Below are 25,378 nucleotides of genomic sequence, written 5' to 3'. Positions count from 1 at the left end.
CACTTAAAACACCAATCAATGTTCTCACTGGACCATCACTAATGAATGTAGGCAAATGGCTATTATCAGCTAATATTCTTCCTACCTTATTCCCTTGTTGCTTTATAAAAAGAAAAGGGATGATCCAAGGATACATGACAAATATGTGGGAGTGATAGAGCAGGAATGCAGGTTTATAAAATCCAGTGCATGATGTTTCAGCTGTATCTTACATTCCCACACACAGGATGTTGTGGTAGATTGTTTACAAGGGGAAAAAATGTAGCTGTGGTTATTTTCCCTCCTATATCCACACCCCTTGGCAGTGTGACTTTGTAACTCCTTCCTTCAAGAGATAAAGTCTATTTCCCCAACCCTTGAGTCCAAGCTGGCCTTATGGTTTGCTTTGGCCAACAGCATGTGGTGTAAATGACTTTGTGTCCATTCTAAGCCTACAGGTCAAAAGGCATAGCACTTCCACTTAAGGTCCTGGAACCCAGCCTAGCTGCTATGTAAAGACCTATGAGGCTTTTCAATGATGAGAGACCACAGAAGGAGCCCTCTGAGTCATCCATTTGAGCCATCCCAGATCAGTCAGCTACCAAGCGACTCAGCATTCTACCACAAATTCATGGGTAAAATTATCAAGATAAGTTAAACCTAGCCCAACTTAGCAGAACCACTTAATTGAGTGAAAACTTGTGAGCTAAAGAAATGTGATTGTTACTATCCACAATGTTCTGGAGTAGTTTGTGATGCAGAGAAAGAAGGTAACTGATAATGGGGCACCTACGTGGCTTAGCCGGTTAAGCATCTGACTTGGGCTCAGGTCATGATCTCAAGGTTCTTGGGTTCAAGTCCCCGCAATGAGCTCCACACTTACAGTGCAGAGACTACTTGGGATTCTCTCTCCCTCTCTCTACCCCTCCACACACCCTCCCCTCAAAATAAATAACTTTTTTAAAAAAGGCAACTGATATAAATGTGGGGAAAACACATCTGTTATGTGTTTATGTGCTTAGAATTTCATATTTGGTATGATGTAACACTATGGACTATATAGATTCTCACTAGATACACCCATTTTAATAAGACTATCCAATATAGGTAAGATATGGGTATGTAAAATAAAATTTAACATACAAATGTTAGATATTATTTACCTTTTGTATTGGGAAATATGTCCCTATTCTGCTTTGAATAGATTCATGCCAATGAATACACCATGAGAATAGAAAACTCAAAGTTATTACTTCACATATTTCCTAAATATTTTTCAAATCCAACCTCACCTAAAGTCACCATATGTAACTCTATTATACATGCGGATGAGTCTTCCAATACGTCGGCCTCACAGTTTCTTCAGCAAATCCTCTGCAACAATCTTTCCATTTCTCTTCAGACACCCACTCCCAGGGTCATAACCTGCAATTTGTCATATCCCAAAAGTTTTTCTAGCTCTGAAATCTTGAACTCAACCAGCCTCCTATCTGACCATTTCCTCTACTCTGTTGAGCAAAATGGCCCAATTACACCAACTGCATGGTTCAGTCTTACTGCACTTCCAGTCCATCAACAGATCTACTTTTTCTCAATCTATCAACTCTCCCCATTCTCCACTTTCTTCTTTATGTTGCCCCATAACATCAGTAACACTATATAGCCTGAATTTCTTAATATCTCTGCCTCTTCATTGTAACCTCTATCAAAATCCAAATCCTGGCTCAATTATCAGCTTTCTTCATGCTTGTGTTAACTGTCAAGAAAGTCATAATCTTGAACATATAATAGGGCAGATTATCTCTGCTATAAATTCATCACCAATCTCAAAGCATCTCTCACCTACCTAGTAATTTTACTACTATTCTTATGTATTTATGTACTCACTAGATTTCAAACTTTCTCTACTCTGCTCAAAATTCCAACCATTCCCCTCTTCAACTACATTCTTCCCTAGACATTTAAACATCTCATGTGTCTCTCATTAAGAAAGAAAGAAAGAAAGAAAGAAAGAAAGAAAGAAAGAAAGAAAGAAAGAAAGAAAGAAAGAAAAGAAAGAAAGAGAGAGAGAAAAGAAAGAAAGAAAGAAAGAAAGAAAGAAAGAAAGAAAGAAAGAAAATTAGTTTGCAAGAAACTCCTCCCTCCACTCTCACATTCCATACAATATCCCTGGTCATCTTTTAATATCTAAGCAAATGTCAGCATTAGCCATTTGATTAAGCAAATCAGAAACTGAGAAGTATTCTTGTCATCCTTCTCTCTGAAATTCCCCACACCCAATCTATCTTAACATCCTATTAATTCTGACTCCTAAGTATCTCTTAGATTTATCCATTTCTCTCCATCTCTACTGTCACTACCTAAGACCATGCTACTAGCATCTGCCTCCTAGATCTATAGATGTTTCCTAGTAAGTTTCAAGTCCTTTATTTGTCTCTGTCCAATTTTCTCTGAACACTATGTAAGAGCTACTTTTCACAGCACCTGGGTGGTTCAGTTGGTTAAGTATCCGACTTTGGTTCAGGTCATGATCTCATGGTTCATAAGTTCAAGCCCCATGTCTGACAGGCTCAAAGCCTGGAGCCAGTTTCAGATTCTATGTCTCCCTCTCTTTCTGTCCATCCCCCACTAATGCTCTGTATCTCTGTATCTCTCTCTCACTCTCTCAAAGATAAACATTAAAAATTTTTAATAAAAAGAGTTACTTTACAAAATTACTCCCAGTTTAAAATCATAGGATGGCTTCCCATTGTTCTAAAATCTGTTTTGGTTTACACAGACTTGCATGGTGTGGCCCCTGCCTACCACTCTAACCTCATCCTTCAATACTCTTCAGCTCACTCTTCATCCAACTTTCAGGTTTTGGGTATGCCATGTCCCCTCAAACACAGGGCCTATGCACTTGCTAGTTTTTCATGCCCTCTGTCCTTAGCTTATCTAGCTCTTCTTATACTTCAGATCTCAGCTCAGTCATTGCTTCTCCAGGAAAACTCTCCTCTCCAGTCTAGGTCAAGTCACTCCATTATATAGTCTCTAAGGACCATGTACATTCCTTTCAAGATATTTTCCTTGTTTGTGATTGTATATGTTCTGTTCATCCTTTTATTTAGCACTCCCTTGCATATAGTAAGCACCAAATACTTATTGAAAGAGTGAATATATTTAAAGAATAAACTAACCAATACATAAGTGTCTCATAATAATTTCTGAGCTCTCCACCACTGATATTTTAATTAATAATTAATAGTTATTTCATCTTCATGGATAGTACCATAGCAGACAACTGGAGAGAAACCACAAAACAGTAATAAGCTCAATTTCATAAGTATTGTGTTCTTATTCTAATTCTAAATAGATTATATATATGAATGACTACATAGTGCATTTCCATTTTGTTTTGTAGAACACAATTTAAAGACTGAACAAAAATTTCAAAGTACATTTGTTATCTGAACCTTTAACCCAGATAACATTGTATTCAAAATTCACTTCTCCAATTCCTGCTACCAAAATATCCATGGGAAAATAATCCTAATTACTCTATGCATTAGTTAACATGCTTCAGAGAAGGATCTCAATTTAGATAACTTGTACATATGACCTGTTTTAGCCAATTTACATTCTTATCAAAACACAGTGGCATAGATAGATAGATGATAAATAGATAGATAGATAGATAGATAGATGATAGATAGATAGATGAAGAGCAGACATCTATCTTCAATAATATCCATAATGTACAAAATCTTTAAGTGCTTCTTGTTGTGGAAAAGACATTCTCTTTAATTGGATCCACAGTGAATATAAAGCGTGATCAAAATACATACCCTAAAAAGAGGTATATTGTCTGAAGTTTCAAGCTTTCTTTCAAATATTATAATACATATACAGGCAAACTATGTTGGAAGGAATTTTAAATTCTTCAATAACTTGTCACTACCTTTACAGTAATCCAAACACCTTAATGCAACTTGTCTACCTCTATAGTCTTGCCTTGTACAACTCAGTCTTCTGCTCTCTGTACTCCAGTCATAGAAAACTTAATTCTTTTCTTCAAAAATGTCATATTCTCTCACCTGGGAGTCTCTAAACATGCTATTTAAAACACACTCCTGAACCTATCAATCACTCCTTGTGCCTGGTTAACTCCTATTCATCTCTCAGGTTTGAGCTTAAATGTCTATCACCTCTTCAGAGATTTCCCTTAACTATTCACATCCTCAAATAGATTAAGGCCCTTGTTTTAGAGTATAAATACCTGGTCCAGGAAATGCTGAGGGAATGATGGAGGCGGCAGTGAGAGTTGAAATGAAGGAAGGCTGAAATGGCCATGATGGACCATGTAGTGGGAGCTATGAAGATTCAGGGAGAGATCCAAGAGATAAAGAAAAGGAGAAGAGAAGGTAATAATTCAGCCAGTAGAGAAAAGACAGGAGAGGATATTGACAGGACTAAGTGAATCACACTAATAGAAACTCAGATCTATAACTTCTGGAAAAATACAAGAGCAGGGTAAACAGTCACATCCTCCAAAACCATTTTCTAAAAATGGCCCTTTCCCAACAACTGTAATGATAATGTGTGACAATGTGATTTTTAAGGCTACTCTAAAAAGTTAATACAATCTCAAAGCAAACCTGGGACAAGCAAAGAAGGTGGTCTAAGAGCAACTCCCCTTTTGTAAACTTTTTCCTCCCTACCCGACTCTTTGGCCCAGCATCCACTTCTAGGCTCACTCCCCTAATATTACAACTTGGTTGTGCCTTGGGCCAAGGTTTCCACTGCTCTGATAGTCCAGGACCATACATTAGTCCCATGTTTCTTTTCTAATTTTCTAAAAAGTGTCCACTCTTATATCTCCCATCGCTTAGGATTACTTGAGTCTCTTTTCTTTACAACAATAAGAGCAACAAAATTTTAACCAAACAGCTACATTTAGCCCAGTACATGTTTTCATATGTAGCTCAACTCCTGATCACCCCGGTTATTACCTGTCTCTTATTGTCCTGTATTATATCTATGTAGATCATTATCACCACCTGAAATTACATATATACTTCTTTAATTTTCCATACATGTTTGCTGTCTATTTTTCCCCACCAGAATAAAAACTCTGACCAAGACAGCCTTAATGCAGCTTGATTAAACTTTAGACAGGCTTTTTTCCTGACTCTATGCCCTGACCTCCCTTTTCTTAGAGTCTTTACTTTAGAAAGCTTTCAATTATCAACTCTTTCTCTGCCCCTTTGAGATATAAATCTTCTCCCAGATTTTTGACAGTTTTACATGCCAGGAATGTCTTTCTCAAGGACTTGGGAGCATATTCTTTTGAAACATAGTCAAGAAAAATAGTACCCCTGTCTCTCAGCGTCTGTGGGAAGGTAGGAGCCTAACTTTGATGACAATTAGCAAATATAAATGGCTTAATCACACTGACTGACTTCTCTGCCTTCTGTTTCAGCAGAGTTGAGTTCAATCTCTCTTCTCTACTATAGTAGTCTTGAATGAAGTCTTTCTTGACACTTTTAACAAGTGTTCATTGAAATTTCTCTTTGGCAGTTCCATGAAGATAAGGGGGATTTGTGTGCTTGTTCACTGTTGAGATTCCCAATATTTAGAATAAAGAAGTAGCTCGACATATATTTGTTGAATGAATGGATGAATGAAAACACAGAAGGCTTTTTTTTTTTGCCTTTAAAGGATGACTTTAAGAGAAAAATAAATCCATCTTGGCTCTTCCTTTATATTTCTGAATGTACTACCACATCTCAAAATTCAATCTAAGTACATGACTTATTAATCACACGAAGGAGAAGAAATTATCAGTCCTAGTGATATAACTATATTACATGCATTACAGGCTTCTATACATGGAAATTGTATTCCCTAAATATGATTACTTTCTTTGTCAGTAAAAGTGAAACTGACATTAATATATGAGCTATTATTAAACTTTTGTTAGATTTTAATATTGAACAAAGAACTTTTAGTGGTTCTAAAATTTTAGCAGGACCGTAAGTGAGTTAAAAATTCTGCTAGTCTAACAGTTTGTAATTAACACAAAATAACTGTTGCACAAGCTCCCATCATCTATGCCTCTTCACTTATTGTGGGCAAAACAATTATAACATCTGTCAAAGCTCAAACAAAAAATTTTGAGCATGGCCATTCACAACTTAGTATAAGCCTATGTATAAATGTAACTTAAGATGACTGATTTTGCCTGATACGATGATCTAAGTACAAACAAATCACAGTGAAAACTAGCATCTTATGGAAAACTGCACACCAGGCATCTGATTGTAAAGTCCATATTCGTGTCTGCAGTGCTGACTAAGTAAGTGTTCAGGCTCACAAGACTGTCATAAGCCATGCTTGTTCTCAGAAGACACCTCAGAAGGATACAGGGCAGAAATCACTGGTTATGAGTAGTACTTGACCTGATAGCAGTCTATGTAGCAGTCCAAAAAACTATGCTATCTGTGCCCTCTCCCAAGAAGACAACCATCATGACTTAACAAATAGAGAACTGACCCTGCGTAACACTCAGCTTGGACATTCAGAACTGAAACCATGTTAGCATGACTCTGTTATTCCTCTGTCTTCCTCAGCATGACTTTATTTTCCCAGGACTCCAGAAAATCAACTGGCTTGATATTTCATCATAGGTACTTCCCAAAGACCCATTAACACTTCAACAGAAAGCATAAACAGTTTATGATTCCTTGAATTCTTTGCCTCAAAATCCTCATATTGCTGTTTCCACCAATCCTGGATTACTATCTCCCGATACTTGAATTTTACCCAATCCTGATTCTTGACTTGAAAGATTTAAAGAATGCCGAATACAGTTATCCATACACCTGCCCCTGAGTGGATAGGCAAAAGTCAAGTACAGGTAAACCACCAATCTAATCCTCAATAAAAACACAAATGTTTTGGGGAATCTGGGTGACTCAGTTGGTTGAGGGGCCATCTCTTGACTTTGGTTCAGGTCATGACCTCATGGTTAATGATTTTGAGCCCAACATCAGGATCCACACTGACAATGGAGAGTCTGCTTGAGATTCTGTCTCTCTCTCTCTTCCCCTAACCACCTGTGCTCTCTTTCTCTCTCAAAATAAATAAACTTTGAAAATTGTTTAAAAATATATGTGTGTGTTTTTTATTGTTATTAGAATCACTAGGGTTGTTAAAGTACCTTCTCACGCAGAGAAGGACTGAGAGATATATAGGTCTTAAAACTGTAGCTAAAGTTTTTTAAAGTAGGCTCCAAAACAAAACAAAACAAAACAAACAAAAAAGAAAACCCTAAGTCCTGAGTACAAGGTAGAATCACCCCAGAGGTAATACATGAAAACTTCATCACAGTAAAAGTCTCAATCTCTCCAGAGCAAGGAATGTTATCAGGATAAAGAGGGGCACTGCATAATGATGAAAGGGTCAATTCTCCAAGATGTAATAAGTCTTAATGTATATGTGCCTAACAACAACATCAAAATATATGAGGCAAAAGCTAGTAGAACTTCTAGGAGAAATAAGAGATAAATCCACTATTATAGTTGAAGTCTTCAACACCTCTCTTTCACAAATGGCTAGATCTACCAGGCAGAACAGCAGTAAAGACACGATAGAACTCAACAACACCATGAATCAACTGGATATAATTGACCTCAGTCAACTACTTTGCACAAAAACACATTCTTCTCAAGCTCACATAAAACATTACCAACATAAAACAATTTCTAGACTATAACACACACCTTAACAAATTTAAAAGAGAAATCAAACTGTATTAGCTTTTAGATCAAAGTGGAATTAAGCTAGAAATAAACAACAGAAAGATATAAAAATCCCAAAATACTTGAAGTCTAAACAACACACTTCTAAATAATAAATGGTCAAAAATAAATCTCAAGAAAAATTTTAAAAGTTTTTGAACTAAGTGAAAATGAAAATACAACATATCTAAACTTGTATGACACAGGAAAGTAGTGCTTAGAGGGAAATTTATAGCTCTGAATGCAGATAACAGAAAAGAAAAAAGATTTAAAATCAATAATCTAAACTTCCACCTTAGTAAACTGAGAAAGAAGAAAACAGAATTAAGTAAAAAGTAAGCAGGAAAAAAATGACGTAATGAAAATTAGAACAAAAAAAAATCAATGAAATTGAAAATAAGAAATCATAGGGAAAAATCAACAAAACCAAAAGCTTATTCTTTGAAAATACAGATAAAATTATTAAGATTTTAGCCACACTTACTAAAAAGAAAAAAACATAGAGAACACAAATTACTAATATGAGAAATGACAGAGAGAACATTACTACAGGTATCATACACATTAAGAAGCTAATAACAATAATAACAGAATACTATGAACAACTATAGAAGGACCAATTCTTTGAAAGACTCAATCTGCCAAAACTCACACAAGAAAAAATAGACTATTTGAAGAGAACTTTATCTACTAAACAAACTGATTCAACAATAGCCTTCCAAAATAGCACCGGGCCCAGATGTGGCCCAGATTCATGGGTGAATTCTACCAAATATTTCAGAAAGAAATATAACAATTTTCTACAATCTTTTCTGAAAGATGGAAGTAGATAGGATACTTCCTAACTTATTTTTTAGAATCAGAATTACCATAATACCCAAATCAGACATTATGAGAGAAGAAAGACATTATGAGAAAAGAAAACTATATACCAATATTTCTCATGAACATATATGAAAAAAAATCCTCAACAAAATATTGCAAATCTATAAAAAATAATTAGACAATAAGACCAAGTAGGATTTTTCCTAAGTATGCATGGCTGGTTCAACACTCAAAAATTAGTTAAGGTAATCCATAACATCACAGCTAAATAACAAAAATCACATGATTATATGAATAGATGCAGAAAAAAACATTTAATAAAATAGAATAGTCATTCATGATTTTAAAACAAAACAAACTCCCAGAAAATTGAGAACAGAACTTGCTCAACTTGATAAAGAACATTTACAAAAACCTACAGCTAACATTATAATCACATACATACAAGATGTGTATGAGGAAAACCACAAAACTTTGGTGAAAGAAATCAAAGAAGAACTAAATAAATGGAGTGATATCCAATGTTCATGAACAGAGATACTCGATATTATCAAGATGTCAGTTCTTCTCATTTAGATCTGTAGTTACAACACATTCTCAACCAAAATCCCAACAAGTTATTTTGTGGATATCAATAAACTGATTCTAAAGTGTATATGTAGAGGCAAAAATTGTGCAAAATAGCCAGCACAATATTGAAGGAGAAGAATAAAGTCAGAGGGCAGATACTACTAAACTTCAACATCTGCTATAAGTCTGTAGTATCAAGACAGTGTGGTGGAAGTAGAGACAATTAAATCCACAGGACAAAATAGAGAGCCCAGAAATAGACCCAAATAAATACAGTCAACTGATCCTTAACAAAGAAGCAAAGGCAGTACAATGGAGCAAAGATACTTTTTTCAACAAATGTTACAACTAGACATCCAAAGGCAAAAACAATGAATCTAGACACAGGCCTTAAACCCTTCACAAAAATTAACTCAAAATGGATAATAGCCCTAAATTTAAAACACAAAACTATAAAACTTCTAGAAGGTAACATGGGAGAAATCCTAGGTGACCTTGGGTATGGTGGTAACTTTTTAGATACACCATAGGCAAGATCCATAAAAGAAATAATTAATACATTGAACTTCAGTAAAACTCTGCTCTGTGAAAGATATTATCAAGAGAATAAGAAGACAAGCCACAAACTGAGAAGAGAAAATATTTGCAAAAGAGATATCTGATAAAGGACTATTGGGGTGCCTGGGTGGCTCGGTTGGTTGAGCGTCTGACTTTGGCTCAGGTCATGATCTCATGGTTTGTGGGTTCGGGCCCCGTGTCGGGCTCTGTGCTGACACCTCAGAGCCTGGAGCCTCTCTTCGGATTCTGTGTCTCCCTCTCTCTCTGATTCTCCCCCCTTGCACTCTCTCTCTCTCTCTCTCAAAAATAAATAAAACATAAAAATTTTTTAAAGGACTATTATATAAAATATACAAAGAACTCTTAAATTTCAACAAGGAGAAAATTAACAACTTGATTAAAAAGTGAGCAAAGGATCTGAATAGACACCTGACCAAGAGAGATATTCAGATAGAAAATAAGCATATGAAAAGCTGTTCAACATCTTTTGTTATTAGGGAATTACAAATTAAAACAACAATGAGATACCACTACACATCTATTAGGATGGCTAAAATCCAAAATACTGACAACACCAAATGCTTATGAGGATGTGGATCAACAGGAAATGTCATTAACTGCTGATGAAAATGCAAAATGGTACAGCCACTTTGGAAGATAGTTCAGCAATTTCTTACAAAATTGAACATAATTTCCCCAGATGATCCAGCAACTGTGCTTCTTGGAATTAACCCAAATGAGTTGATAACTTACTCCTACAAAAACCTGCACCGAGTTTGCAGCAGCTTTATTCATAATTGCCAAAACTTGGAAGCAACCAAGATATCCTTCAATTGATGAATAGATAGATAATAAACTGGTACATCTAGACAATCTAACATTATTGAGATCCAAAAAGAAATGAGCTATCAGCCATAAAAAGATATATAGGAACCTTAAATACATATGAAAACATGAAAGAAGCCAATCTGAAAACGCTATATACTGTGTGACTCCAACCATATGACATTCTGGAAAACACAAAACTACATAGACAGTAAAAGGATCACTGATTCTAGAGGGGAAGGGGAGGAAAGGATTAATAGGCAGAGCACAGAGGATTTTTAAGGCAATGAAAGTATTCTGTATGATACTGTAATGGTGGCTACAGGTCCTTATATATTTGTTCAAACCCAAAAAAATACAACTATGGGTTTTGATTACACTGTTTCAATGTAGGTTCATCAGTTGTAGTAAATGTACCACTCTGTTGGGGATACTAGTAATGGAGAGGTATGTGTTTGTGGGGCCATCTCTGCAAGGAAAAATCTCTGTAACATCTCAGTTTTACTGTGAATTTAAAACTACTCTTAAAAAAAAAGTCCATTATCATCTGTGCAAACACACTTATAAGAAAAATCAACAAATTCCAACGTGGACTGGGCAGTGTTTCTAAGGATCTAATTAGATTAAATGCAGGAAAACTTAAAGAAAAAAGATTATGTAATCTCTACCTATACCACTTCAAACATTATTGCAAATTATCTGTAGGCTTTAATGAAAAAGTAATGGCAACCAAATTGCAGAGCAAACATGTTCTATTTAGTTGAGGGTCTGAGATTCAGCAGAAGGTTTAAAAAGTCACCAAAATCTATAAGCAAAATTAGCCTCTTTAATTTCCAATTCTTGTTTTAATGGCTAGATGAGAAACAAAAAACATGCAATGTCAATATGTATGGTAAAACACAATAATGCACGAGACAGCTTCACAAGCATAATCTGCAAACAATAATAATAATTTAGAAATTTTTTTCCATAAGCTTTTCAGAAAACTTAAAATATTTATATACTTCCACTTAGCAGTAGCTGACCCATCCATTTTGTCCCCTAGAACAATGCATAAATGATCTTTTTCCCAATTTCAATGTGTCATGACCTAGTTTATCATGTTTAGCACTTACTAATACCACTCTCTGTCCTTTATATCAGGTTTCCTCTGTCCACCTTACACTACCAAATGGCGCATTACCTGCAACTGCCATATCTGTCTTTGATGCCCTATAATTTAGCTCTCCCAGGCCTCCCAGAACGCAGGTTCTGTGGACCAATGAGAGCTGCATTCAAACACACCTACAAAAGAGCTTGAAATAAAATAAAAACAGGGAGGGAGGCAAACCATAAGAGATTCATAAATACAGAGAACAAACTAATGGTTGCCTGGAGGGGAGGTAGGTGGGGAAATGGGTTAGATGGGTGATGGGCATTAAGGTGGACAAGATGAGCACAAGGTGTCATATGTAAAAAATAAGTCACTGGATTCTACTCCTGAAGCCAAGACTAATTGTACGTTACCTAACTTGAATTTAAAGAAAAAAGGAAAAAAAAAGAGCTTGATTCTGAGGTGCCTGGGGGCACAGTCTGTTGAGCAACTGACTTTGGCTCAGATCATGAGTTCCTGAGTTCCAGCTCATATCCTCAGCTCAGAAATCCTCTGTCTCCCTCTCTTTCTGCCCTTCCCCCACTCACGCTTTCTCCCTCAAAAATGAACACACACACACACACACACACACACACACATGTGCTCAATTCTATCCCTTGGATTCCCAGTGACATTTTTTACCCCGTGTTATGGCTTCTAGGAAATTTGCATTACTTCTTCTCAAACAGAACATTTTCCTGTAATGGATGCCGTCTTCCATGCCTCACAACTCTCTTACAGAATCACATATCCAGTTTGTGAATTCCTAGCAAATCAAATTACCTTCAGAGAGCACGCCAACTGAGACAATGTTGAAAATAAAGAGTTATTAAGTCCTGCACCCGCATCACATTAAAGGATTAAACTGCTATTTTCAGACTCATACTCTCGTATTCCCAAGCCACCTCTAGCTCACTTCATCATAAGTTTTATGCCATTGTACAATTTACTAAAATCTTGCTAACATGTCACTGCTTCAGGTCAGTGAGTCACTGATATGCAGGAAGAATAATAAAAGATTGCCAAGGACATTGGCCACAATCTTTCCTATTACAGGTCTTATAATCAAGCTGAGGGGAAAAAATACACAAATGAAATAATAATATCCCCTCAGATAGGCAAAATTTTATAAGTAAAATTCACTTATGTCTCTATTCCCACTTATTCCTTATAACCATCCAGTGGTGTAAGTAATTAGGTATTCCTTCCCTTTTCTTACAGACACAGTAACTGAGAGCCAAAGTACCCATCTCAAAGGCTCACAACAAACATAAACTAAGGAAAGAATAAGACTCCAGGTCCCACAAGAAATGACACAGTGCTTATAAGCACATACAAAGCAACAAAAGAAAAATAAGTTTAATTACATTAATGTGCACTCATGTACATAAATGAAGATGAAATATGATGAAGATATTCATTAGAGTTGCTTGGGAATAATTTTTTTTTTTAAAAGGCCCAAAAAGGAGTCGCTTATTCTAAGCCCAGGCCACCAAACTGAGACTTAACACCAACTAGACTGCAATTTCAGCCTATCTCAAGAATGTAATCTTAACCAGTCCATCTGGAAGTACCTGGTCAGCACTAGTGAAATAACCTGCTGGATTGACCCCCGGCCTTCCCCTAAGGGAAGGTGACCTTGCCTGAAATAACTCATGCTTTGCTAATTATGTCCTTGTCCTGCCCCCTTCTGCCTATAAAAGTCTTCTATTTTGTACAGCTCCTCAGAGCTCCTTTCTATTTGCTACACGGGATGCTGTCCAACTTATGAATTGTTGAATAAAGCCAGTATGATCTTTAAAATTTACTCAGTTGAATCTTGTTTTTTAACGTAATGTAGGAATCTTTCCCTGAAGAAGTATGTACTGGCAAGTTGGATGTCATATAACAGAATACAGAGTTGATCCACAAGAATTGAATTAGAAAGGATCCAAAAATCCACAAAATAATGTGAGCAAAGAAATTGATAGACATGTGGGTATATCTAAATAGTACTGAAATTAAACAAAACAACTGGGGCACTTGGGGGGCTCAGCCAGTTAAGCATCCACTTCTTGGTTTCCCCTCAGGTCATGATCTCATCGTTCATGGATTTGAGTCCTGCACTGGGCTACATACTGATAATGCAGGGACTGCTTGGGATTCTCTCTCTGCCCCTCCCCTGCTCACTCTCTCTGTCAGCCTCTCTCAAAGTAAATAAATAAACTTTCAACAACAAAATAAGACTACAATATAATAATTAAAAGTTAAAAGTATAGGTTCCAAATATAAGACAATAATAATTTCAAAGATGAGATGAACAAAGGTCCTTGAATTAATTAGGAAGAGTAAAGATACTAATAAGCTGCATAGTGATGTTAGAAATGTTAAGAGTAATCAGGGGCACCTGGGTGGCTCAGTGGGTTGAGTATCCAACTTTGACTCAGAATATGATCTCACAGTTCATGAGTTCAAGCCCCACATTAGGCTCTCTGCTGTCAGTGGAGAGCCACATCAGATCCTCTGTCACCCTCTCCTTCTGCCCCTCCCCCCTCATTCTCTCCCCCTCTCTCAAAAATAAACACTTGAAAAAACAAATAAAAGTTAAAAATATTTTTAAAAAAGAAATGTTAGGAATAATCAATTAACAGAAAAACTTCCAAACTAATGGAAGATAATCAATAAGTGAGAGGAAAAACTCAATCCAAAAGACGGAAGAAAGAAGAAAAAAGGAATAAAAACATAGAGAAAAGAAAAAGGCATTTTAAAGTAGAAAATAAAATGCTCTAAGTAAATAAAAATGTAATTAACCTCAAAATGTATACATAGATTAAGCTTGTCATTTAAGGCTCTCAGAATCTACTGCTTCCAGTTCTATGTCTCCTTCTCTTTCTACCCTCCCCTGTTTGCTCTCTGTCTCTCTCTCTCAAAAAAATAATATACATTTTTTAAAAAGTCTCTCGGAAACTATTTGAGATAGAAGATACAGCTAGAGTTTAATAATCTATAATAATAAAATTTTACAGTTATATATATACATATATATGCCAATACTAAATTAAGGCTAATTTAGCTTTAATAATATCAAGCTAAATAGACCTTAAGCAAAACAATCATCAGGAACAAAGAAAGTTAAACAATAATATTGAGAAAAGCTCCCAGACAGTATAGCAAAAATAGAAAGTGTTGAAAAATAGGAGAGAAGAAAAAAAGCAAATTAGAAGGCCACTCCAATCGGTATAATGTCTGAATAAAAGGAATACCAGAAAGAGAAAAGTGGGGAGAAGGGTGGAGAAATTCATTTTAGGAAAAAGAAATTAAGACATAAGACACGCTTTGGCAGATTGAAAAGGGCCACCATCTGTGCCCAACAAAACTGATGAAAATGGACCCACATTAAGGCCTATCATCAGAAAGTTTCAGAATCCTGAGACAAAGAGGGTACACCAAACTTCCAGAAAGAGAGAACAGGTCACTTGGAAAGGGCCAAAATCCTAGTGGCTACAAGTTTCTTAACAGAGTTTTTAGAAGATGGACTGCAATGACATTATGTCTTTCAAAATTCTGAGGAGAAATTCTGTCTAGCCTAGAATGTTATAACTAGCCAAATGGTCAATCATGTGAGAGGGGGCAGCAAAAAGATTTGTTTAAGAAAATGATGTTGAGGGGTGCCTGGGTGGCTCAGTCGGTTGAGCGTCTGACTTTGGCTCAGGTCATGATCTCACGGTTCGTGGGTTCGAGCCCCGCGTCAGGCTCTGTGCTGACAGCTAGCTCAGAGCCTGGGGCCTGTTTCAGATTCTGTGTCTCCCTCTCTCGGACCCTCCCCTGTTCGTGCTCTCTCTCTCTCTCTGAAATAAAACATTTAAAAAAATGATGTTGATAGAATATTGCTCCCATGAATGTAATGAGAGAAGATTTAAACAATTGGCAGAGAGCTTACTGTTTGAATTAGTGGTAAGTACATAAAACTAAGCAAACATTAAATCCAGACATTTATCAACACTAAGGAAAATGTAAAGTGCGGGAAAACAATCGTAGCATGTTTAAGGTTCCATTTTGTAGTCATGGTGTTGTGAATACCTAATATTTATTGAACCAAAAGGATGATATACCTGTATTGTGAGAACCAGGTGACGGCAAAGTGCATGGACATAGTAAGAGCAGAGAGAAAATACCATTTGCAAAGTCAAAGACAAGGCCTAAAACTGAAAGCTCAGGGGTGCCTGGGTGGCTTAGTCAGTTAAGTATCCGAGTCTTGATCTCAGCTCAGGTCTTGGTCTCAGGGTCGTGAATTTAAGCTCCACTACTTTAAAAAACCATTAAAATTTTTAAAAAGAGAAAAAGAAAAACCAAGAGGTAGGTACATAATCTTGTTTGCTCACATGCAAGCAAATAATAAAAGAATCCCCTAAACAATACAAAAGTGGTTGCCTCTAGGATCTTTTTTTTTTTCAAAATGATGTCATGTCAATCATTCTGCATAGAAATTTTACCAACTTACCCTCCGTTGAGCAATGTATGAGAATACCCACACCTTCACTCTATTAGTTCATGTCCCCTACAGAGTGCTGCCAAGTCAGGGTTACATGTGCAAGAGTTATACTGAGAAGAATAGCTGGGGAAGATAAAGGGAAGAGGGAGGAGGCTTCAGACCACATGCAGGTGTGACACCTGTGAAGAAGTATTGGGTAGAATAGTCTCAGATGACAGTACAGGTAAATGGGGAGTCCTAGAGCAAATGCTGCTCAATAGAGGAGTTCTGCAGTGAACAGGAGTAGACTAACTATACTATTACCACCATTTTTAATTATTGGCTAAGAGTAGCCTTGGGAAAATATGGCTTCAGTGTGTGAAATGCAACAGATCAGAAAATGCAACATCAGTCCAAAAAAAAAAAAAAAAGGCCTTTACTCATGGCAATTGTCGCTTTCTGGGTGTAAATACTCCCACTGTGGCCATGGCCAGTTTCAAGCTACTACTGTGACAATGTGATGACTCATGAATGAATGCGGAGTTTGAAAAAGATGCTAACAGTTGCCTTTCCCAAACCAAGAGCTAGTTCCAGGAAGCTATGAGTTGTGCTCTGGGCAGCAGGTTTTCACGAAGGAAGACCTGAGCAGTGCACCTTCTAAGCCACCATATTCACCAGGCTAGTGTGATAACCAAGTTTTTGGGTTTGGTTTTGTTTGGGTTTTTTGTTTTGTTTTGTTTTTTTGTTTTGTTTTGTTTCTGAGAGACAGAAAGAGAGAGAGAGACAGCAGTCGAATGTGGGGGAGGGACAAAAAGAGAGAGAGAGAGAATCTTAGCAGGCTCCATGCTCAGCGGGTAGCCTGATGTGGGGCTTCATCCCACAACCATGAGATCATGACCTGAGTGGAAGTCAAGAGCCCAACACCCTACCAACTGAGCCACCCAGGTACCCAAACTAAGTTTTGCTTGTAAGAAATTGAAAATGGAATGTCAGTGTAGTTTATCACTTTACTTTGCATTTTACTTAATATGTCTGAGGCTGAGGTTCTCTTGATATATAGATTATGTTAAACACATTTATTATTTTGTATCCAGATGGCCAACAGACACATGAAACGATGCTCAGCATCCCTCCTCATCAGGGAAATACAAATCAAAACCACACTGAGATACCACCTCATGCCAGTCAGAGTGGCTAAAATGAGCAAATCAGAGAACTCTAGATGCTGGCAAGGATGTGGAGAAACGGGCACCCTCCTACACTGTTGGTNGCTGACAAAAACTGAGGACTGATGGATGTGGGGGGAGGGAAGGATGGGCATGGAGGAGGGCACTTGTGGGGATGAGCACTGGGTGTTATGTGGAAACTAATTTGACAATAAACTATTTGTAAAAAAGAAATGCATTTATTATTTTGTATCACATTTAATGTATTTCTCTTCTATGAGGTGAGCCAATCTTCTGATTATTGCTATTAAAACTTTTGTGCCTACCCTCCTACACTGTTGGTGGGAATGTAAACTGGTACAGCCCCTCTGGAAAACAGTGTGGAGGTTCCTCAGGAAACTAACACTAGAACTCCCCTAGGACCCAGCAATAGCACTGCTAGGAATTTACCCAAGGGATACAGAAATGCTGATGCATAGGAGCACATGTACCCCAATGTTCATAGCAGCACTCTCCACAATAGCTAAAACGTGGAAAGAGCCTAAGTGTCCATCAACAGATGAATGGATCAAGAAGATGTGGTTTATCTATACCATGGAATACTACATGGCAATGAGAAACAATGAAATCTGGCCATGTGTAGCAACATGGATGGACCTTGAGGGGGTTATGCTGAGCGAAATAAGTCAGGCAGAGAAGGACAAATATCATATGTTTGCACGTATAGGAGGATTAGGAGGAACTTGACGGAGGAACAAGGCGGAGAAGAAGGGGGGAAATGGTGGGGGAAAGGGAGAGAAGCAAACCATGAGAGACTCTTGAATGCTGACAAAAACTGAGGACTGACGGATGTGGGGGGAGGGGAGGATGGGCATGGAGGAGGACACTTGTGGGGATGAGCACTGAGTGTTATGTGGAAACTAATTTGACAATAAACTATTAAAAAAATAAAATAAAATAAAAAATAAAAATCCAAAAAAAAAAAAACTTTTGTGCCTAAATAACTGAAATCTTAATGTATTGATCTTAACATATAAATTCTTACAATAAGTGAAATATAAATATTGCTATCATCTCCTTATCATATTTCAACATTTTTAAAATTAACTTCTCTCAATCCTTTCCAGAGGGTAAATAGGAAAGAAATAAATGCACCTTTAAAAGCTTGATGTAAATGGAATGTAAAATCATAAAACAATTTACTATAATTGCTCCTTTTTCTCTTATTTTTAAACTAATGTGTATAGCATCAAAACACAATGTCTGCACTTAACTTTCAGGGATATAGGTTTTTTTAATTAATATTAAAGTTAATTGAGTGTAGAAATTTAATGGAAAAAAGTTACTGAATAGTTTCTATTTACCTCCCAACATACATAGAATAATAACAATGATGTAGTGGGGAATTTTCCATCTGAGCAGCCTACAAGGACAGAGCAGAATCTTTAGGGAAATTAAGTTTGTAATATTATCATTATGAACATATTTTAATAATAGATACATTCTATATGGACTCATTTTTACGTTATTAGTTGAGATTATTGGTTGTACCCTATTAGCTTGATGTAGCAAGTTGAAAATCATCCACTATTAAGTTAGAAGCTAGGAAGCTCTGGATGAAGTGCTTTTAAGTCTTTGAAGGTCTTTTATGTTCTTTTAAGATATTACATATTTTAAGTATTTCTAGTTGTACAGATAACACTGAATGAGCAGAATCTTGAACTAGACCAGACATCAGAAATCATTCAAGTCTCTAGCCACAAAAGTAATTAGACAAAATTTAAAGCAAAGGCTATAAGAAGAAACCATAAAGGCAAAAACTTAAGACTTTTCCATAGACTTTTTTCATGTTAACTTATCAAGCATCACTACTATATATATATATATCTGGAGAGGAGGAGACAAAAGATCTATGAATGCATAGCATTTTAATATGTTATAGTTTTCCAAAGAAAATACATCTATTTCATATCTTTTAGTCAATTACCTAGTTCGTAAACTGTATGTGACCCCAAATGCTACTGCTTTTCTTCTGGTCCAACTCCTCCGACCACACCCTCCACTTTTTCAGACCACAACTTCCAACCACAACCATTGTCCCAGTAACTGTTATTATCAACCAGAAAGCAAGCAAAAGAAGCAGATGAAAATTAACAAAAAGCAACTGAATATTATAATTTAAGGCAAGTAGGGTGAAGAGTGAACATGTGGCTAAAAAGACATTTCGATTATCTGTAAACTCCTTTTATCTTAATTTCCTCAAAACATAGGACCCACAGTACTCAGAAAAAAAAAGAAACTTACCTCATCCACATTTTCAAAGGCATTGATGATGTCATAAGGTAAACACGACAACAGATCGATCACAAACCAAGTTTTCAGATAATTCATCCTTATCAGCTTGGGGTCAGAAATGACCTCTCCACCAGGTCCCACAAAGGTCGTGTGAAAATTTAAAACAATGTCAACCAGAAAAATAACGTCCACCACACTGTCCAGCACCAGCCAGGCTATGTTGTTCTGCTTCGTTTTGAAGGAAACGTTATAAGGAACCATAATGGCGGTGTAGAAGGTAAGAATTAAAATCACCCAATCCCAAGTAGTTTTAAAAGCACAATAGTGTAAAATAATGTGTGGTGGCGTCTTTGGAGCTTCTTGTTTATACTGAGGAAGGATATCTGATCCCAGCTGAAGAACCTAAAAGAGAGACAATGTGCATATAAATGACTTGGACATCTCTGCAATTCAGTGAATTCAAACTCAATGAAAGTCAAACCACAGTGTATTTTTCATGACTCCTGGTTTCCAGGCTAGTCAACCCCTCTAGGTCTGTCTCCCACTTCTGAGTTGTACTGAAATTTGTTCAAAGGAAGTTAATCTGCTGTTCCACCTGGCTTTCTCTCCAGGGGCCAACTGTTAATTCACAATCTGGCCCCCAAACACCAAGGGCAAGAAGAAACCAAAGAAAAAGGCAGACTACTCTTCAGATTGTTAGGTGGTAGATTTAATAAGCTAGGCAACATACTTACAAGACTAGTAGATCTCCACACCCACCCACCAGAATCTTAAAAGATTAGTAGGTGTCCTTACTGAGTCCAGTCTCATATACCGTCCTAATGGTCCCAGAAAATATCCTACTGTTTCAGTGTTATGTCCTTGAATGGCTCCCACTGTGGGAATAGAGGGGCAGAGTGTACACTCGAAGGACATGAATGAGGAGCCTTCAATTGCCTGGGTCCAGCTCAAGGGTCAACCAGCAGTCACATCCTCTGGATGACTTCCTCCGGCACCAACACTGATCCACAGCACTGCTGGACATCCACTTCTGGGACTGCTTTCTGTACACTCACTTGCAAGCCTGCCCAAAATCACATCTCTAACTTGATTATACAGCAGTTATTTGGGTGACTCACCATTATCCATTCTTCACACATATTTAGCACCTCAGAGAGCATAACTTTGATTCTGATGGCCTCGCTGAACCCCAGGAACACACTGTCGGTGATCTTGCTGTTGAGTGGGACTCAGCAAGGTCCCTAATGACTAGCATAGTGATATCAGGGTTGTAAATATTATAGCCTACTTTTTCCTTTTCTCCCTTTGACCTGGATTAAAGAACTGTATTTCCTGCTCAGATGCATATTCTCTTTAGGGAAAAAAGTGCTAAATACTCAGGTTTGCTTCTCTCTACCTATACGACAAGTGGAAAATTTTCACTGCAAGGTTATTTGAACCTTGACTTACTCTAAGCAGGTCTAATTAAAGAGACAAAGACAGAAAGCAGATGACAGAGCAAGAGTAGAGGTCTGGGCAGCACTGGGCAAAAGTAACAAACATAGACTTAGCATTGTTTTCCAGAACCTGGAAACTTTGAAAAGGGGTTGAAGAAATAGATCAGAGAGCTCTGCTCCATGTCTTCAATGAAGCTAAGGCTGAGTAAACCTATGTGTTAAGGAGTTTGTAAATAAGACTTTGATAAATAATATTTCCAGCAGCTTTTTCACCTAATATATCCAACTAGTCAATGTCTCCAGGACTAATGGGATCCAGTAGGATTTAAAAAGTTACCACTAAGTTATAAATTCATTAAATATTTAAATGTAAGGATATAAACAAAAATAACTATTAGCATGTAACTCACAAGCCACAAAGCAAAGCAAATATACTAGCACTTCTTGAAACTTGAGAATTATCCTGAAAAGTTTCTTTCAGGCATAGAACTTACATAACTGAAAACTAAGTATATAATACCGACCATTAATATTTTGAAATGTAAAAAACATCACTAGTATTCTCTTTAGTTGTGTATTATAACCATTGTTGTTAGTCTGGGGGCTATACAAACTATTTATAAAGATTTTTAAGTATTTATCCTCATTATCAGTGCCCAGCCATATTTTTCCCATAAGGTCTTAACTACTTAGCAGCAAATTTTCCTACCAGGAATGAAAGCTTCATTTGGAGATAGAGCTTTATGTATACAGCATCATACATAATCATGGTTTCTCTTTCACTTGATAACCACTGGTCTATCCATTCCAACTTCACTGTATTAGACATGAAAACACTCTTCATAGTCAATGGTAGTATTTTACCATCTATATCTACACAGACTATAGTTGGAGCACAAAGAAATTGTACTTAGAAAATAGGGGCGCCTGGGTNGGGTGCATTACGACCTTTACAGGTCCTGAGCATTTTTGCCTTCCTGACCCCTCCTCCATAAAATATAAAATAAAATAGGGGCACCTGGTTGGTTAAATATCCAACTCTTGATTTCAGCTCGGGTCATGAGCTCATGGTCATGGGATCAAGCCCTGTGTCGAGCACTCCACTAACAGCATGGACCTACTACTTAGTATTCTCTCTCTCTGCCCCTCCCCTGCTCATTCTCACTCTCTCTCTCTCAAAATAAACAAATAAACATTTAAAAAATAAAATAAAAATTGCATTTTACAACTGCATTGTTGCAAAGAAGAAAAATTAATAGTATATATTCAAGTTTTTAACCTCAAAGTTTAATTTTTTCTTCTACTGTTAATAGAAAGTCAAACAGCTCATGGACCCCTAAAAGCACTGTGTTTTTAGACAGGCCCCACACACTGTGTTTATAGACAAGTCTTCTCTGCCTAGCACCTTGGCAGAACATGAGATTTCTTCTCTAGAGATGGAATGGGATCACTCCTAAGGTCTGTCCGTCTCCCTTAAATCTGACTAAAATCTAGAATCATCTGACGACAGTTTTTAAACTACAGTATACTCTTTTTCAGGCCTATATTTTTTGAAACTTCAAAACCTTTCTTGGGTGATTATAACATATGGTCCAAGGTAAAACTCTTGTCTGATATTTCTTTAGCCAGTCGGGACCCAGTTCAGATAGTGACGTGCACATGTAAAAAGGATCCAGAAAAGCTACAGGAGGACAAGGAGCAAAAGCATGGCATCAACAACAAAGGAACACATATGCTTGCACTTTGATGTCTCTCACATGCAGAGCACTACTTTCATCTTCTCTCTGGCACTGGGGTGCTTTTATAAAGCAGTGAGTAACAAGTCTTCACTTTCATTGCTATTCCACTTGTACTTTCATAAGCGATGAGCCTGAGGTGGAGGGGAATGAAAACACATTGTCTGATGTATTTTTGTATCAATACAGACACATTCTTTCTCTCTGAATATCTGAGAGCACTGACGCTAATAGAATCAGGACCATGGGCATGGCATTGTTATGGATATTTATCTCTCCACCAGTATAAAAGTGGAAAGCTGAAGCTAGTTAGCAGGATATCAGTTCATGTGGACAATTGATGAACTGCTACACAGAGACCAGGATCTCTGAAACTGGGAATCAGCTCCAAATGAAGGTGTCCAGATGGAATTGAGATAAAATTTATAGGTCTTGGAAAAAGTGAAAGCCTGAAATTTACCAGCAAATCCAAATACTCTGGTTGAACACAATTTAAGACTCTGAGTAAAATTTTTGAAATGATAACCTTTTGCAAACTTGATGCTTCTTGTGGGTCAACCTTTGAACTCAGAGCACATGCAAGCAAAGTATCTTTTGAGATCTTGTTATCTCTTCATGTTCTCTGAAATCGAGCCTGTGACCTGACAGAAACTATTCTGTATCTGAGTCAGGTTTGTGAATTAGGGATGATCAATAAAGAAACTAACAATAATCAAAAGGCAAAGCAAAAAAATAAAAACAAAATAAAATCAGATGGGAAGAAACAAGAATTAAATTTACTAAAAAAGAAAAACAAAAGAAAAACATGAGCTGTCGAGGGGAGAGAAACTTTGCAATTGATGCAGAAGAATAAAAACAATGAGTGATTCAGGGTGCTAAGGTAAAAAAATTTCCTCTCTACAGTCCCTTTCCTCTTGTTCTTGCCCAAAGGTTTAACAGAGAAAAGAATAACTCTGAATAAGCTATCGTTAAGAGCTGGAAAAAATCATAGCTATGAAAGTCAGCAGTTACACAAACAAGCTCTTCCACTCCAGCTTGTTTTATAGAAAGAAAGGGACAACTGAGGCAGAAAAGAAAACTGTAAAATCAAGTAGTACGTCATAACAAGAATTATTGACAAAGGAAAGTTGTATCTAACAGTCTGCTTTAAATTTTGTGCTAATTGAGGGTCACCTGGGTGGCTCGGTTGGTTAAGCATCTGACTTCAGCTCAGGTCATGATATCACAGTTCATGAGTTCAAGCCCAGTATCAGGCTCTGTGCTGACAGATCAGAGTCTGGAGTCTGCTTCAGATTCCATGTCTCCCTTTCTCTCTGTCCCTCCCTCACTCACGCTCTGTCTCCCTCTCTCTCTCAAAAATAAAATTTCTTTAAAACTTTAAATCTTGTGCCAATTGTATATTGTCTTTTAAAATATTGAAATTATCATTATTATTAATATTTAGTTGTATTCATGGTCACACGTGGGTTTTTAAAAACATGTTTGCACATCCAAGTTTTAGTCTCTCCCTAAGCTAACAGTGCTATTTAAAGCAGAAAGCCTTTCAAGTCCCCCAGTTAGCTACGGTCCAAGAAAAACTCCAAAATTCTCCAAATTCAAGGAACATACTTTACTTTCTAACCCTCTCCAAACCAAATTTAATATCTGCAACCAGTTCAGAAAGGTACTCTAGAGTGCTTCAACTCACTTTTCTCCAGCAGAGAAAACTGATGAACACAGACATTTAATTTTATCTCTCTCTTTTTTGGTAAGCCATCTCAAAACGTTTTCTGAGTGCCCACTAACTGCTCTACCGAGCTTTGGTAGCTTAATTAATTTTTGGCATTGTTCATACCAGGAAGACAAGTGATGATTAAAGAAGACACATGAACAGCAAAGCTTCTACCTGGAGTCCTGTCCTTAATTCCTTTTCTCTCTGGGTCACTATACTTTCTCTGGATAACATCATCGTCCTATGGCACCAACGACTGCAACTCAGACCCAGATATCCCTCCAGAGCCAGACCCGTAAGTCCCTCTACCTTTGAGGCATCCCTACTTGGATGTTCTGTCAGTCACTTCAAACTTAATATGGCCCAAACTGAACTCATTGCCATTGCCCACAACCGTCTCTGCCTCCTTTTATATTTGCTGCTTTTTTAGCCAACAGTACTAGGCAACAAATACTTTGACTCTAATCTTGGTGTGTCTGCAATCTGTCCACTTCTGCTCCTGGTTTCCTTGCTTAAAGCCATAGCCAACCTAGCTGATTTACCACTAAGTCCTCTTAACTGGTTTTTCTGTCCTCCCATTCAACACAGAGCCACTAGATCAAGCAGGGTTCTTAATCATTTTTGGACAAGGGATCTCTTTGGCAATCTGGTGAAATCTATGGACTCCTTCTTAGAATCGTGTTTTTAAATTAATACAAGAAAAACAGCACTGCAAAGAAAACCATAGGGACTAATGTCCTTTTGAGAGGTTTCTCTGAAGCACAAATGTGATCATATCTCTTCCCTAACATGGGACACCAACCACTCCTGTTCTGCTATACATTACTTTAAACCTTCCTTCACCTGACTTCATCCAAAGTGAACTCACACTCAGAGTCATCCTACAGTCTCATCTCTGTGCCTCTGCCCATGCT

The 25,378-nt window shown here is 37.1% G+C and overlaps 1 protein-coding gene and 1 non-coding gene across 2 annotated transcripts in view; one reads left to right on the top strand and one right to left on the bottom strand.

Moving 5' to 3' along the window:
* KCNH5 (potassium voltage-gated channel subfamily H member 5) overlaps positions 1-25,378 on the bottom strand; it is a 308,389-nt gene that overhangs the window by 221,567 nt on the left and 61,444 nt on the right. Inside the window, exon 6 of the mRNA XM_077767083.1 lies at positions 19,591-19,983. Within this exon, the coding sequence (XP_077623209.1) occupies positions 19,591-19,983 (393 nt within the window). The remainder of the gene's footprint in view (positions 1-19,590; positions 19,984-25,378) is intronic.
* Positions 15,320-15,404, top strand: TRNAQ-UUG (transfer RNA glutamine (anticodon UUG)). The gene has a single exon. It is a non-coding gene; the product is annotated as a tRNA-Gln (tRNA).

Source organism: Crocuta crocuta, unplaced genomic scaffold (assembly GCF_008692635.1).
Source record: "Crocuta crocuta isolate KB4526 unplaced genomic scaffold, BGI_CrCroc_1.0 scaffold55, whole genome shotgun sequence".
Lineage (NCBI taxonomy): Eukaryota > Metazoa > Chordata > Mammalia > Carnivora > Hyaenidae > Crocuta > Crocuta crocuta.
The sequence above is the reverse complement of the archived record's forward strand: the minus strand, read 5'-3'. Positions and strand labels throughout refer to the sequence as shown.